This window comes from Budorcas taxicolor, chromosome 20 (assembly GCF_023091745.1).
Source record: "Budorcas taxicolor isolate Tak-1 chromosome 20, Takin1.1, whole genome shotgun sequence".
Lineage (NCBI taxonomy): Eukaryota > Metazoa > Chordata > Mammalia > Artiodactyla > Bovidae > Budorcas > Budorcas taxicolor.
Window position 1 is genome coordinate 18,673,288 of NC_068929.1, and position 16,056 is coordinate 18,689,343.

General features: G+C 37.0%; 1 protein-coding gene across 1 annotated transcript in view; it reads right to left on the reverse strand.

Moving 5' to 3' along the window:
* Positions 1-319: 319 nt before the first annotated feature.
* RNF180 (ring finger protein 180) overlaps positions 320-16,056 on the reverse strand; it is a 240,461-nt gene continuing 224,724 nt past the window's right edge. Inside the window, exon 7 of the mRNA XM_052659307.1 lies at positions 320-519. Coding sequence (XP_052515267.1) covers positions 320-519 — 200 coding nt within the window. The remainder of the gene's footprint in view (positions 520-16,056) is intronic.

Sequence of the window (16,056 nt, forward strand, 5' to 3'; positions counted from 1 at the left end):
TATTTTTAAGTGGAGGGAAAAACCTCAGTCTTTAAAATATGTGTAAAAGTGACATTGTAAAATTAGAACCACAAATGCCAAATCAAGGAGAACAGTAAAATTAATAGTGCATTGTTGCTAAATGCTAATAGATTAGATCTTAAATCAAGTTTAGTTTGTTACATGAAACATTCATAAATAAATCCATTCTCATATTTTCTATAAACACCAACAATTTATATAATACATTATAAAAACTTCAAAGCACATTTAAAAAATGTTTAAGTATTGTTATCTACATCATTTGTAATTGTGCAACAGTATTAAGGTATGAAAATTCCTAAAATGGAAAGAAAAAATAGCAAAGAAAGCAGAAAACAATGAATCCAATGACCCAGTTCACTGAATAAATATAGATGATCACCATATCCATGTCAAACCACCATCCACGGCTATCATCCTCAAAGTGCAGATAATCCATCCTGTGTGCACCATGTGGAAACTGCCTTCTTGTAACTGGAGCTGCACGTCTGTGGAAACCTAGAAGATATATGAACATACAAGTTAAAGCCCATTAAATTCAGATAAGTGCTCAGAAAGGAAGCTGCATTATGAACATGAGTATAACGACCAGAGCATTATCTTGATTTCACTGAGTGGCATACATCGTATTCCATACAGTTTTTCTTTTTAATGATAAGCAACTATCAGAAGTCTTTTTCAGTTAAAGCTCTTAAGGGGGACAGTAAAATTAGCGAAAAGCATGGAATATGGAGTCAAGAGACTATTCTTTTTTAAAAACCAAAGTATAGTTGATCTCCAATATTAGTTTCAAGTATATAGAGTATGATTTAACATTTTTATAGATTATACTCCACTTAAAGTTATAATAAAATACTGGCTATATTTCCTGCACTCTAAAACATATAGCTTATTTCAATACATAGCAGTTCACACTTCTTAATCTCCTACCTCCTCCTGTCTTCCCTCCTTGCCTATCCCCACTGATAACAACTAGTCTGTTCTCTGTTTAAGTGTGTTTCTGTTGTGTCATATTTACTCATTTTAGTGTTTAGATTCCATATATAAGTGATAACATACAGTATTTGTATTTTCCTGACTTTTTTCATTAAGCATAGTATCCTCCAGGTCTATCCATATTGTTGAAAGTGTCAAAACCTCACTCTTTTTTCAATGGCTGAGGAATATTGCATTGTGTGTGTATGTATATCCCATCTTTATCTGTTCATCTGTTGATGGACACTTACATAGGCTATTGTAAATAATGCTGCTATGAACACTGGGGTACATCAGTTCAGTTCAGTTGCTCAGTCGTGTCCAGCTCTTTGCGACCCCATGGAGTGCAGCGGGCCAGGCCTCCCTGTTCATCACCAACTCCTGGAGTTTACCCAAACTCATCTGCATCGAGTCAGTGATGCCATCCAACCATCTCATCCTCTGTCGTCCCCTTCTCTTCTGGCCTTCAATCTTTCCCAGCATCAGGGTCTTTTCCAATGAGTCAGCTCTTCACATCAGGTGGCCAAAGTATTGGAGTTTCAGCCTCAACATCAGTCCTTCCAATGAACACTCAGGACTGATCTCCTTTAGGATGGACTGGTTGGATTTCCCTGCAGTCCAAGGGACTCTCAAGAGACTTCTCCAACACCACAGTTCAAAAGCATCAATTCTTTGGTGCTCAGCTTTATTTATAGTCCAACTCTCACATCCATACATGACTCCTGGAAAAACCATACATAGCTTTGACTAGACGGATCTTTGTTGGCAAAGTAATGTCTCTGCTTTTTAATATGCTGTCTAGGTTGGTCATAGCTTTTCTTCCAAGGAGCAAGCATCTTTTAATATCATGGCTGCAGTCACCATCTGCAGTGATTCTGGAGCTCCCAAAAATAAAGTCTGCCACTGTTTCCACTGTTTCCCCATCTATCTGCAATGAAGTGATGGGACTGGATGCCATGATCTTCGTTTTCCGAGTGTTGAGCCTTAAGCCAACTTTTTCACTCTCCTCTTTCACTTTCATCAAGAGGCTCTTTAGTTCTTCTTTGTTTTCTGCCATAAGGGTGCTGTCATCTGCATATCTGAGGTTATTGATATTTCTCCCGGCAATCTTGATTCCAGCTTGTGCTTCTTCCAGCCCAGCATTTCTCATGATGTACTCTGCATATAAGTTAAATCAGCACAGTGACAATATACAGCCTTGACATACTCCTTTTCCTATTTGGAACCAGTCTGTTGTTCCGTGTCCAGTTCTAACTGTTGCTTCCTGACCTGCATACAGATTTCTCAAGAGGCAGGTCAGGTGTTCTGGTATTCCCATTTCTTTCAGAATTTTTCACAGTTTGTTTTGATCCACACAGTCAAAGGCTTTGGCATAGTCAATAAAGCAAAAGTAGATGTTTTTCTGGAACTCTCTTGCTTTTGAAGATGATCCAGTGGATGTTGGGAATTTGATCTCTGGTTCCTCTGCGTTTTCTAAAACCAGCTGGAAGTTCACAGTTCATGTATTGTTGAAGCCTGGCTTGGAGAATTTTGAGCATTTCTTTACTAGTGTGTGAGATGAGTGCAACTGTGTGGTAGTTTGAACATTCTTTTTTTTATTTTAATTTTTATTTTGTATTGGGGTATAGCTGATTAACAAACAATGTTGTGATAGTTTCAGGCAAACAGTGAAGGGACTCAGCCATACATATACATGTATCATTTCTCTCTCAAAACCCCCTCCATCCAGGCTGGCACATAACATTGAGCAAACTTCCATGTACTATACAGTAGGTCCTTGTTGGTTATCCATTTTATTTATTTTTATTTTTATTTTTACTTTATTTTGCTTTACAATACTATATTGGTTTTGCCATACATTGACATGAGTCAGCCATGGGTGTACGTGAGTTCCCAATCCTGAACCCCCCTTCCACCTCCCTGACATTGCTTTTCTTAGGGATTGGAATGAAAACTGACCTTTTCCAGTCCTGTTCCCACAGGTGAGTTTTCCAAATTTGCTGGCATATTGAGTGCACCACTTTCACAGCATCATCTTTTAGGATTTGAAAGAGGTCAACTGGAGTTCCATCACCTCCACTATCTTTGTTCATAGTGATGCTTCCTAAGGCCCACTTGACTTCACATTCCATGATGTCTGGCTCTAGGTGAGTGATCACACCATCATGATTATCTGGGTTGTAAAGATCTTTTTTTGTACAGTTCTTCTGTGTATTCTTGCCATCTCTTAATATCTTCTGCTTCTGTTAGGTCCATCCCATTTCTGTCCTTTATTATGCCCATCGTTGCATGAAATGTTCCCTTGGTATCTCTAATTTTCTTGAAGAGATCTCTAGTCTTTCCCATTATATTGTTTTCCTCTTTTTCTTTGCATTGATCACTGAGGAAGGCTTTCTTATCTCTCCTTGCTATTCTTTGGAACTCTGCATTCAAATAGGTATATTTTTCCTTTTCTCCTTTGCTTTTGGCCTTTCTTCTTTTCACAGCTATTTGTAAGGCCTCCTCAGATAGCCATTTTGCCTTTTTGCATTTCTTTTCCTTGGGGATGGTCTCAATCCCTATCTCGTGAATATATCTTTTCAAATTACTATTTTTGTTTACTTCAGTAATATATCCAAGAATGGAACTGGAGGACCAGTTGGTAGTTCTATTTTTAGTTTATTGGGGAAACTTCATACTAATTTACTTTGTGGCTGTACCAATTTACATTCCTACAAACAATGTACTAGGGTATCCTTTTCTCCAAATTCTCATCAATGTTATTTGTGGTCTTTATGATGGTAGCCATTCTACAGGTGTGAGATGATACCTCCTTTGCATTTCTTTGATGATTAGTGATGTTGAGCATCTTTTCCTATTGGTCATCTGTATGTCTTCTCTGGAGAAATGTCTGTTCAGGTGTTGTGTATTTTTTAATTTATTTTTTTGATAATGAGTTGTATGAGCTCTTTATATATTTTGGATATAGACTCCTTACTGGTCATATCACTGGCAGAAATTTTAAGAGACTAATTTTGTTCTGTCATTTACTTGGGGCAAGTTAATTGATCTCTTTGATTTCAGATTTCTCATCTATATCATCTGATTTTTTAATTAAAATTTTGTGAGGTTCATTTTTTTGATATTGTGTTACATGAGCTGTTTATAAATTTAGAGATTAATTCCTTATCAGCTGCATTGTTTGCAACGTTTCCTCCCATTCTATGGGTTGTCTTTTCATTTTGTTTATGATTTCTTTTGCTATGAAAACTTTTCAGTTTAAATAGGCCCCATTTGCTTACTTTTGTTTTCATTTTCATTACTCTAGGAGAAGACTGATAAAGATATTGTGGTGATTTATGTTGAAGAGTGTTCTGCCTATATTTTCCTCTAAGAATTTATAGTATCTGGTCTTACATTTAGGCTGTTAATTCCTTTTGAGTTTATTTTTGTGTATGGTGCTAAAGAATGTTCTAATTTCATTTTTTCTATGTAGCTGTCCAGTTTTCATGGAATCATTTATTAAAAGAGACTATCTTTTCTCCATTGTATAGTCTTGCTTTCTTTGTCATAGATTAATTGACCATAGGTACTACATGGCTCTCTACCCTGTTCCACTGATCTTTATGTCTGGTTTTGTGTCAGCACCATACTGCTTTAATGACTGTAGCTTTGCAGTGTAATTTAAAGTCAAGGAACCTAATCCTCCAACTCTGTCTTTCATTCTCAAGATTGTTTTGGCTCTTTGGAGTCTTTTGTGTCTCCATATACATATTAAGAACAACCCATGAAAAAATGGGCAAAAGACCTAAATAGATGTTTCTCCAAAGAAGACTTACAGTTGAGCAAGAGGCATATGAAAAGATGCTCAATGTCAGTAATTATTAGATAAATTCAAATCAAAACTAAAGTGAGATATCACCTCATACCAGTTAGAATGGCCATCATCAAAAAGCCTACAAATAAAAAATGCAGGCAGTGTTGAGAAAAAGGATCCTTTTTTACATTGTTGGGGCTTCTGTAGTGGCTCAGAAAGTAAAGAATCTGCCTGCCATGCAAGAGACCTGGGATCAATCCCTAGATCGGGAAGATCCCCTGGAGAAGGGAATGGCTACCAGTCCAGTATTCTTACCTGGAGAATTCCATGGACAGAGGAGCCTGGTAGGTTATAGTCCATGGGGTTGTAAAGAGTTGCATACAACTGAGCGACTAATACACAAGTCTTCATTGTTGGTGGGAATGTAAATTGGAACACCCCCTATGGAGAACAGTATGGAGGTTCCTTAAGGAACTAAAAACAGAGCTACCATATGATCCAGCAATCCCACTCTGGGGCATGTATCTGAAGAAAAACATGGTTCAAAAAGTACATGCACTGCAATGTTCAATGCAGTGCTGTCTACAATAGCCAAGATATGGGAGCAACCTAAATGTCCATTGCTCAGAGGTTAAAGTGTCTGCCTAGAATGCAGGAGACCCGGGTTCGATCCCTGGGTTGGGAAGATCCCCTGGAGAAGTAAATGGCAACCCACTCCAGTACTCTTGCTTGGAGAATCCCATGGATGGAGGAGCCTGGTGGGCTACAGTCCATGGGGTTGCAAAGAGTTGGACATGACTGAGCGACTTCACTTTCACTTTCACAGATGAATAGATACAGAAGATGTGTTATATATACACAATAGACTATTACTCAGCCATCAAAAACAATGAAACAATGCCATTTGCAGCAACATAGATCAGTTCAGTTCAGTTGCTCAGTCATGTCTGACTCTGTGAACCCATGGACTGCAGCATGGCAGGCTTCCTCGTCCATCACCAACTCCTGGAGCTTGTTCAAACTCATGTCCATTGAGTTGGTGATGCCATCCAACCATCTCATTCTCTGTCATCCCCATCTCTTCCTGCTTTCAATCTTTCCCAGCATCGTGGTCCTTTCCAATGAGTCAACTGTTCACATCAGGTGGCCAAAGTATTGGAGCTTCAACTTCAGCATCAGTCCTTCCAATGAATATTCAGGACTGATTTCCTTTAGGATTGACTGGTTTGATCTCCTTATAGTCCAACAACTCTCAAGAGTCTTCTCAAACATCACAGTTCAAAAGCATCAATTGTTCAGTGCTCAGATTTCTCTATGATCTAATTCTCACATCCATATATGACTACTGGAAAAACCATAGCTTTGACTCTACAGATCTTTGTCGGTAAAGTAATGTCTCCGCTTTTTAATACGTTGTCTAGGTTTGTTGTAGCTTTTCTTCCAAGGAGCAAACATCTTTTAATATCATGCCTGCAGTCACCATCCGTGGTGGTCTGGTACTCCTATCTCTCAGAATTTTTCACAGTTTGCTGTGATCCACAGAGTCAAAGGCTTTTGTGCACTCAATGAAGCAGAAATAGATTTTTAAAAAATTCTCTTTCTCTATAATCCAATGAATGTTGGCAATTTTTTATCTGGTTCCTCTGTCTTCTAAACCCGGCTTGTGTATCTGGAAGTTCTCAGTTCACCTACTGCTGAAGTCTACCTTGAAGGATTTTGAGCATAACCTTACTAGCATGCAAAATAAGGGCAACTGTACGGTAGTCTGTATGTTCTTTGGCACTGTCCTTCTTTGGGACTGGAATGAAAACTGACCTTTTCTAGTCCTTTGGTCACTGCTCAGTTTTCCAATTTTTCTGACATGGTGAGTGCAGCACTTAAGAGCATCATCTTTTAGGATTTTAAATAGCTCAGCTGGAATTCCATCACCTCCACTAGCCATGTTTATATTAATGCTTCCTATTTACATGCTAATTACTTGCCTACTGACAACCTGGGTTTGGCTGATAAATAGTGAACTTTATTTTTTAGAGACCAAAAAAGTTAGGTCTTTTTAGACATTAAAGGCTTTTAAAAGATGAATAATTTGATATGCCAAAGCCTTTGACTGTGTGGATCACAATAAACTGTGGAAAATTCTGAAAGAGATGGGAATACTAGACCACCTGACCTGCCACTTGAGAAATCTGTATGCAGGTCAGGAAGCAACAGTTAGAATTGGACATGGAACAACAGACTGGTTCCAAATAGGAAAAGGAGTATGTTAAGGCTGTATATTGTCACTGTGCTTATTTAACGTCTATTCAGAGTACACCATGAGAAACGCTGGGCTGGATGAAGCACAAGCTGGAATCAAGATTGCCAGGAGAAATATCAATAACCTCAGATATGCAGATGTTGCTGCTGCTAAGTCACTTCAGTCGTGTCTGACTCTATGCGACCCCATAGACGGCAGCCCACCAGGCTCCCCTGTCCCTAGGATTCTCCAGTCAAGAACATTGGAGTGGGTTGTCATGTCCTCCAATGCATGAAAGTAAAAAGTGAAAGTGAAGTCGCTCAGTCGTGTCTGACTTTAACGACTCCACTGAGTGCAGCCTACCAGGCTCCTCCGTCCATGGGATTTTCCAGGCAAGAGTACTGTAGTGGGATGCCATTGCCTTCTCTGGATATGCAGATGACAGCACCCTTATGGCAGAAAGTGAAGAACTAAAGAGCCTCTTGATGAAGGTGAAAGTGGAGAGTGAAAAAGTTGGCTTAAAGCTCAACATTGAGAAAACTAAAATCATGGCATCTGGTCCCATCACGTCATGGCAAATAGATAGGGAAACAGTGGAAACAGTGGCTGATTTATTTTTCTGGGCTCCAAAATCACTGCAGATGGTGACTGCAGCCATGAAATAAAGACGCTTACTCCTTGGAAGGAAGTTATGACCAACCTAGACAGCATGTTAAAAAGCAGAGACATTACTTTGCCAACAAAGGTCTGTCTTGTCAAGGTTATGGTTTTTCCAGTAATCAGGTATGGATGTGAGAGTTGGACTATAAAGAAAGCTGAGTGCCAAAGAATTATTGCTTTTGAACTGTGGTGTTGGAGAAGACTCTTGAGAGTCCCTTGGACTGCAAGGAGATCCAACCAGTCCATCCTAAAGGAGATCAGTCATGAGTGTTCATTGGAAGGACTGATGTTGAAGCTGAAACTCCAATACTTTGGCCACCTGATGCGAAGAACTGACTCATTGGAAAAGACCCTGATGCTGGGAAAGACTGAAGGCAGTAGGAGAAGGGGACAACAGAGGATGAGATGGTTGAATGACATCACCAACTCAATGGACACGGGTTTGGGTAAACTCCGAGAGTTGGTGATGGACAGGGAGGCCTGGCGTGCTGTGGTCCATGGGGTTGCAAAGCGTCGGACATGACTGAGCGACTGAACTGAACTGAATATGATTATTAATATTAGCCCTTGCTTTGTACTTATCTACTGTCTACTAACTTTACCTGTGCTTATTAGTTTCAGTGGGTGGGGACAATACAATAAACTGAGCAGAAAAGATACATTCTGGCATATGCTAGTAACTCTGGTGATAAAGTTTCTGTAAGGCTCAAGCTTGAAGTAGATTCTGATTCATTCTTTTTAATAACTCATTTAATAAAAACAAAAGTAATGTTGAGTATTCTGCTCCATATCAGGTTTCTTATTCTCATAGAAAGGTTGCATCAACCTGAGTTATCATTATGGTTACTGAAAGTCAAGCTATCATTATGGTTACTTAAAGTCAAGTTTCTTTGATCAAGAACAATCTTAAATTATTGTTCACATATGTTTTATATTGTATAACAGAAATTGTATATATTTTAAGGTGTAAAGTAGGATGATTTGATATATATTTAGTGAGATGATTATTATAGTCAAGCTAACTAACATATCCATCTCCTTTTTTGTTGTTTTTAGAGTACCTTCTATCTACTTTCTTAGCAAATATCTACTATCTCTGCTGAAATATATGGTTCATATATATTTTTTCCCAAAACCATGGACTATGTTTCATTTTGCCTGTTTCCTCTGCCATGCAGAAGCAGCTGTTTAGTTTGATATAGTCCTGCTTGTTTATTTTTGCTGTTGTTGCCTGACCTTTTGTGGTCTTAATAAAAAATAATGACTGGAAAGGCCCATGTCAAGGAGCTTATCCTACATGGTTTCTTATAGAGTTTTATGGGTGCAGATCTTACATTTAACTCTTTAATATATTTTTGAATGGATTTTTGTGTATGGTGTAACACATGGGTTCAGTTTCACTCTTTTGTGTGTGGCAATCCAGTTTTCCCAATACTATTTATTGAAAAGAGTATCCTTCCTTTCCCCATTGTGAATATATTCCTGACTCCCTTACTAAAAATTAGTTGATTATGTATATCAGGATTTACTTCTGAGGTTTCCACTGTGTTCCACTGGTCTATGAGTCTATTTTTATACCAATGCCATACTGTTCTGATTAGTATAGCTTTGTAATGTAACTTGAAATCATCAAGTGATACCTTCTACTCTGTTCTTTCTCAAGGTTATTTTATTTGGGATCTTTTGCCAATAAAGCTTGTGCTGGTGATGGAATTCCAGCAGAGCTATTTAAAATCCTAAAAGATGATGCTATTAAAGTGCTGCACTCAATTTGTCAGCAAATTTGGAAAACCCGGCAGTGGGTATAGGACTGGAAATGGTCAGTCCTCATTCCAATTCCCAAGAAGGGCAATACTAAAGAAGGTTCAAACCATCAGACAATTGCATTCATCTCTCATGCTAGGAAGGTTATGCTCAAAATCCTCCAAACTAGGCTTCAGCCTTACATGAACTGAAAACTCCAGATGTTTAGGCAGATGGGTTTAGAAAAGGCAGAGGAACTAGAGATCAAATTGCCAACATTCTCTGGATCATAGAGAAAGCAAGGGAATTTCAGGAAAACATCTAACTCTGTTTCATTGACTATACTAAAGCCTTTGACTGTGTGGATCATAACAAACTGTAGAAGCAACAGTTAGAACCCTGTATGGAACAACTGACTGGTTCAGGACAGAGAAAGGAGTATGATAAAGCTGTTTTTTATCACTCTGTTTATTTAACGTATACACAGAGCATATCATGCAAAATGCTAGGCTGGATGAGTTACAACCTGGAATCAAGATTGACAGGATAAATATTAACAACCTCAGATACTCAGATGATACCACCCTAACAACAGAAAGTGAAGAGAAACTAAAGAGGCCTCTTGATGAGGGCGAAAGAGGAAAGTGAAAAAGCTGGCTTAAAAGTCAATATTAAAAAAACTAAGATCTTGGGATCTGGTCCCATCACCTCATGGCAAACAGAAGGGAAGCAGTGACAGATTTCCTCTTCTTGGGCTCTAAAATCACCGCAGATGATGACTGTAGCCATGAAATTAGAAGACAATTGCTTCCTGGCAGAAAGCTATGACAAACCTAGACAACGTGTTAAAAAGCAAAGAGATTACTTTGCTGACAAAGGTCCGAATAGTCAAGGCTATAGTCTTTCCAGTTGTCATGTATGGATGTGAGAGCTGGACATTAAAGAAGTCAGAATGCCAAAAAATTGATGCTTTCAGTCTGTGATGCTGGTGAAGACTCTTGAGAGTCCCTTGGAAAGCAAGATCAAACCAGTCAATCTCAAAGGAAATCAACCCTGAGTACTCTTTGGAAGGATTGATGCTGAAGCTGGAGCTCCAGTACTTTGGCCACCTGATGCGAACAGCTGACTTACTGAAAAAGACCCTGATGCTGGGATAGACTGAAGATAAAAGGAGAAGAGGGTGACAGAGGATGAGATGGCATCACTGATTCAATGAACATGAACTTGGGCAAACTCCAAGAGATGGGAGGGACAGGGAAGCCTGGTGTGCTGTAGCCCATAGGGTTGCAAAGTATTGAATACAGCTTGGTTACTGAACAACAATGTGAGTCTATACCAATTTTACAACTATTTTTTTTTGTTTGTTTGTTTCTTTGAAAAATGCCATTGGTATTTTGATAGGGATTGTATTGAGTCTGTGTTTTGCTTTGAGTAGTACAGACATCTGAACAATAATTTTTAAATTTCATTTTATATTGATGTATAGTTGCCAGTTATATAGTAATATGTTATAGGTATACAATAAAGTGATTTACAATTTTTAAAGGTTACATTCCATATACAGTTATTATAAAATATTGGCCATATTTTTTCCATGTTGTAAAATATATCCTTATATCTTATTTTATACCTCTCACTTGTAGTTTGTACCTCTTACTCCCCTACCCCTATATTAATTCTTTTAAATCAGTAAATATGGAATAGCTTTTCATTTAGTTGTGCCATCTTCAGTTTCTTTCATCGATATTTTATAGCTTTCAGTGTTTATTTATGTAGATTAAAAACATGAAATAAAAAAGGATGAGATAAATGTTATTTTAGATAAATGGTATCTTATAATAAATTTAATAGCCATATCTCAAATAACTTTTTAATAATTTCTAATATTTTTGGTTGAGTTGCTATCATATTTTTGATTATTTTTAGAGCTTACAAAAAGCTCATACTAGAATGATGTGTCAGCTCTTCTATTTTTTTGTTTGCCTTATCAGTATTAGCTTCAATCTGATTTCTCTGTAGGATTATATTTGAGTTTCTTGTCGACTTTGTGTTGGTAGTATAGCTAAAACTAGATAATATAGTCCAAAATTCATTTAACTGTTCATATGTAAACTTCAACATATTGCAACACCTTGAAAACTAATGAACTAATTAAGACAGCTATTAATATTTTCAGACTTGGAGTTTTCCTTGGCTAATATTACACACCATCATAACATGTTAAGTAAGAATACCAGTGTCAGTCCTAAGTATTAGTAAAGTTTAACTTCTTCTGTTTGAATAAACATTACAGAAATTTTAATGTTATTTTCTTACAATCCAAAGGATTGCCTTGCACCTTGCCTGTAGGTATTCTATTTTTGAGACCATATCTAGGGGATTTCAATCCTAACAGCTTTTTACAACTATCTAACCACTGTTCTCTCAACTGTAGTCAATACTTGAAGAGGAAAGGCTCCTTTTGGTTTGTGTAGGAGAGAGGGGAAGTGGCAAGAGTTTTTCTCTCATTCAAAAATTATTCTAATACATTTTACTGCCTTATAGCTCATGATCTTATTATCTTCATAAAACACAAATGTTCCAAAGACGTTAATATACCTTTTCAAAAATCTTTTCACAAGTATAGGCTGGAGAACAGGTAACACTGTTACTGGAAATTATCACCATTACTACTATACTTTAAAATATGTGATTTTTCTGTCTAAAAGGAGCATGTAGAGACCTTAGATTCTTCAGATGCAAAAGTTTCAGTTATTTGGGTTACAGAATCATGCTGGTCCCACAGTGCAGTCTCAGTTACTCTTGGTGTCTTGGTGTAATTACTCAGAGTGCCGCTTTCACTCTAGAAGTGCCCTTAAGAGTACTGATTTCCTTTATTGGTGGAAAGAGAGAAAAGAGGCAGTGCAGGAAGACTCTGAGCTACAACATCTGAACACCAGGAGGCGATACTGACCCAGGTGGCTTATGCAGTATGGCTTTACAGGAAAGGTGGCTAATGATCAGTACTTGATTAATGTTAATTTCTTAATTTTTTTTTCAAGTGGGGAAGGAGTGAGTAGGTATTTATAATAATTTTGGAATTTTCACAACTGTAAACTGAATGAAATGATTATAATTTCTAAATCAAAATCAGACTAAAAGAAAATGACCTCACTGACTCTATTACTTAGTAAATATTAGATTATGACACTAAAAAAACTGCCAGAACATTCATCGCAGAGATTAACTGCAGATTCCACTGTAAAATGATGATAATAAAAGTACCTAATTCATTGGGCTAATATGAGGATTAGATAATACATATAAATTAATACATGCTAAGCACATTCCTGGCCAATACTAAAGTTTCAATAAATTAATTATTCTTATTTTTTATTTAATATTGTAACTGTTACTTTCAATATGAAAAGCAGCTGCTTTTCTCAGTTCTTGTTCTTCATATTATGTCTGTCTTTTGTGAATAAATCAATATATTCTTTGTTCAGACAAATGGTGAGAAACTGTTTCCTTCAAGTATGAGTTGATTTCTCTAAGGCAGTCGTTAACTTTAAATAAACTGTCAGAGTATCAGACAGTGAAACTATGGAATATTAAAATTTATGAAGATTATATCTACTATCACTTAGAGGCTGAGGATATAAAGATATTTTTAGACATGGTTCCTGTCTAAAAGAAACTCATACTCTGGAACAGTTCATCCATCAATCTTTTTTTTTGTTTGTTTCATTATCACTCCTTTAAGGAGGAAAAAAATAGTTAAATTAAAATTTATCTGAAATTTATTCTAATCAGTAAATCAAATTAGCTTAAATCCAATTTCTCTCTACTGAGAGAAATTTAAAATAAGGAATACTTTTTTTTCAGGTAGGGTTGAGCTTGTGAGGGCCAAAAACTACTGTGACATCTAAGATATTTTTGGTGCCCCAAGAACCAGTTTTTGCCCCCATTAGAAGTGCACATGGCCTAGGAGAGAGCACACTGAAAAGCATGTAACAGTCAATGTATATATTACATATAACCACTTCATTCCAAAATTGGATTTGAATTGGAATTAATGGAGTAAGAAGTTTCTGCACCAGGAAATCCTCAGACTTAAGCACAGCTTACTATTTAGTGATAACCTGATAAAGTGAATTTGTTATTAAGACATGGTTTAAAGAATAGCCAGTATTATTAGCACATTGTAACTATGGTATTTCAAGGTAAAGGACACTTTTCCACTACAGTGGAAACCATACTCTTCAAGGAATCAGAAAATTTGGATTTTTGTGCCAATACTGAACATACTCATTATTTGATCAAGTCAAAACAGTTCCTCTGTATTGAGATACATATATTCATATGATTTTCTCCTTTAATCTGTTAATGTGATGAATTCAAAGGTAGATTTTTTAAAAAATGTTGAATAATTTTAAAAAGATCTGTTACAGTGATGAATTAAGGTGATAGATTTTCAATGTTTCATCATTCCTTTAAATCCAGGATAAATTCCATGTGTTCATGATACTGGTTTTTACACACTGATGAATTCAACTTCATATATTTTATGTGGCATTTTTATGCCTATGTTTGTAAGGAAGATTGGTCTATAATTTTCTGTTTTCTGCAATATTTGCCTGGATTGTATCTCATGATTTTATTGTCTTCATAAAACATTCTGGCTGTTAGGTGACAATTCTCTGTGGATCTCTGTGTGTCTGCATATCTTGCAAGCAAGAGGCACCTACTGTCTCTGTTCTGACACTGGCAATCCTGTGTTCTCTTTTTACTCTCAAAAATGGTCTGCATAAAATTAGAATTCTTGGTGGTTTGATAAATCTAACCTATAAAGCCTGTAGTCTTTTCAGGTGTGGTATAGATTTTTAAATATCAATTTCTTTAATAGTTGTTGGTATACTAATGTTTTCTAGTTATTCTTGAGTACATTTGGTAATTTTTATATAGCAGTATCCATTCAAGTTTTTAAGTGAATTAGACTAAAATTTCCCTGACTGTGGTACATTTGGAGCTTTTCAGAAATGTTCTGGTCTCCTGAATGCCTGGCTTATTTGCACTTCTCTGCTCCTTATGATTTAGGCATGGCGCGAGGCTTGAAAACCGAAATGAATGTCCAAAGAAAATATTGTGTGCATTGTTGCTGGGTAGCATGTTCACCAGTTTGAGATGCTACAGCAGTCTCTCTCCCTCTTCCACAAGAACCTGTAATGTATCAGGCAGAAGCTTCTCTGTCATCCTGGGTCCTAAAGCTTAGGATGATGTGGAGCAGAGCACCCAGGGTTAAGAGAGAAACTAATCCTGACTGGAAATAATGAAGTGACTTTTAGAACTATTAAAGGAAAGGATGATAATCAAAAAGTTGAAACTGATTTGTTTTCTCACTGGGGGGAAAAAAAGATAAAGCTCTTGGACAAATCCATTGCATGAAATCAAACAGTAAGAAAGAGCTGTGAAGAAAATCTCCAAGTCACTATCAGATTTAGAAAAAATATAAAAAAGAACCAGCATTCTAGAATCTCATACAGGTACTTCTGCCTCTTCATAAATTTTATTTTGTCAAAACCATTTTACCTCAGAAGGATTTCTCTCGTGTTCTAGAAAACAAAGCATGACTTTTTCTCCACAAAATATAGTTCAAATTTATATTTGCCATCAAAGACCATAAAGTACTATATTCTGAAGATTCAGAGACAGAAAGACTGTCAACAATTATCTATTTCATTTTTGTAATTTTAGTAACCTGCACAGTGCTTTGAGGATGGAATGTTTGTTTGCAGAATGTGCATTGAGTGGATGGGTAAATGTCTGTATATAAGGATAGACTTCAGAGAACAGAATGAATCATTAGCATATTTTGAGAATGCCTCAAATCAAGCTACTCAACTATATTTTCAGCATGTACTGAATATTATTATGAATATATTTGAAATACATTTTGTAGTTCTTATGAAAAAAATTCTTTAGAGGTTAATTCAGTTCAGTTCAGTTCAGTCACTCAGTTGTGTCTGACTCTTTGTGACCCCATGGACTGCAGCACGCCAGCCTCCCTGTCCATCGCCAGCTCCTGGAGTTTACTCAAACTCATGTCCATTTAGTCAGTGATGCCATCCAGCTGTCTCATCCTCCGTCATCCCCTTCTCCTCCTCCCTTCAATCTTTCCCAGCATCAGGGTCTTTTCAAATGAGTCAGTTCTTCGCATCAGGTGGCCAAGGTACTGGAGTTTTAGCTTCAGCATCAGTCCTTCCAATGAATATTCAGGACTGATTTCCTTTAGGATGGACTAAAGGATCCTAAATGGATCTCCTTCCAGTCGAAGGGACTCTCAAGAGTCTTCTCCAACACCGCAGTTCAAAAGCATCAGTTCTTTGGCACTCATCTTTCTTTATAGTCCAACTCTCACATCCATACATGACTACTGGAAAAACCATAGCTTTGGCTATACAGATTTTCGTTGGCAAAGTGATGTCTCTGCTTTTTAATATGCTGGCTAGTTATGTCATAGCTTTCCTTTCAAGGAGCAAGCGCCTTTTAATATCATGGCTGCAGTCAACATATACAGTAATTTTGGAGCCCAAGAAAATAAAATCTGTCACTGTTTCTACTTTTTACCCATCTATTTGCCATGAAG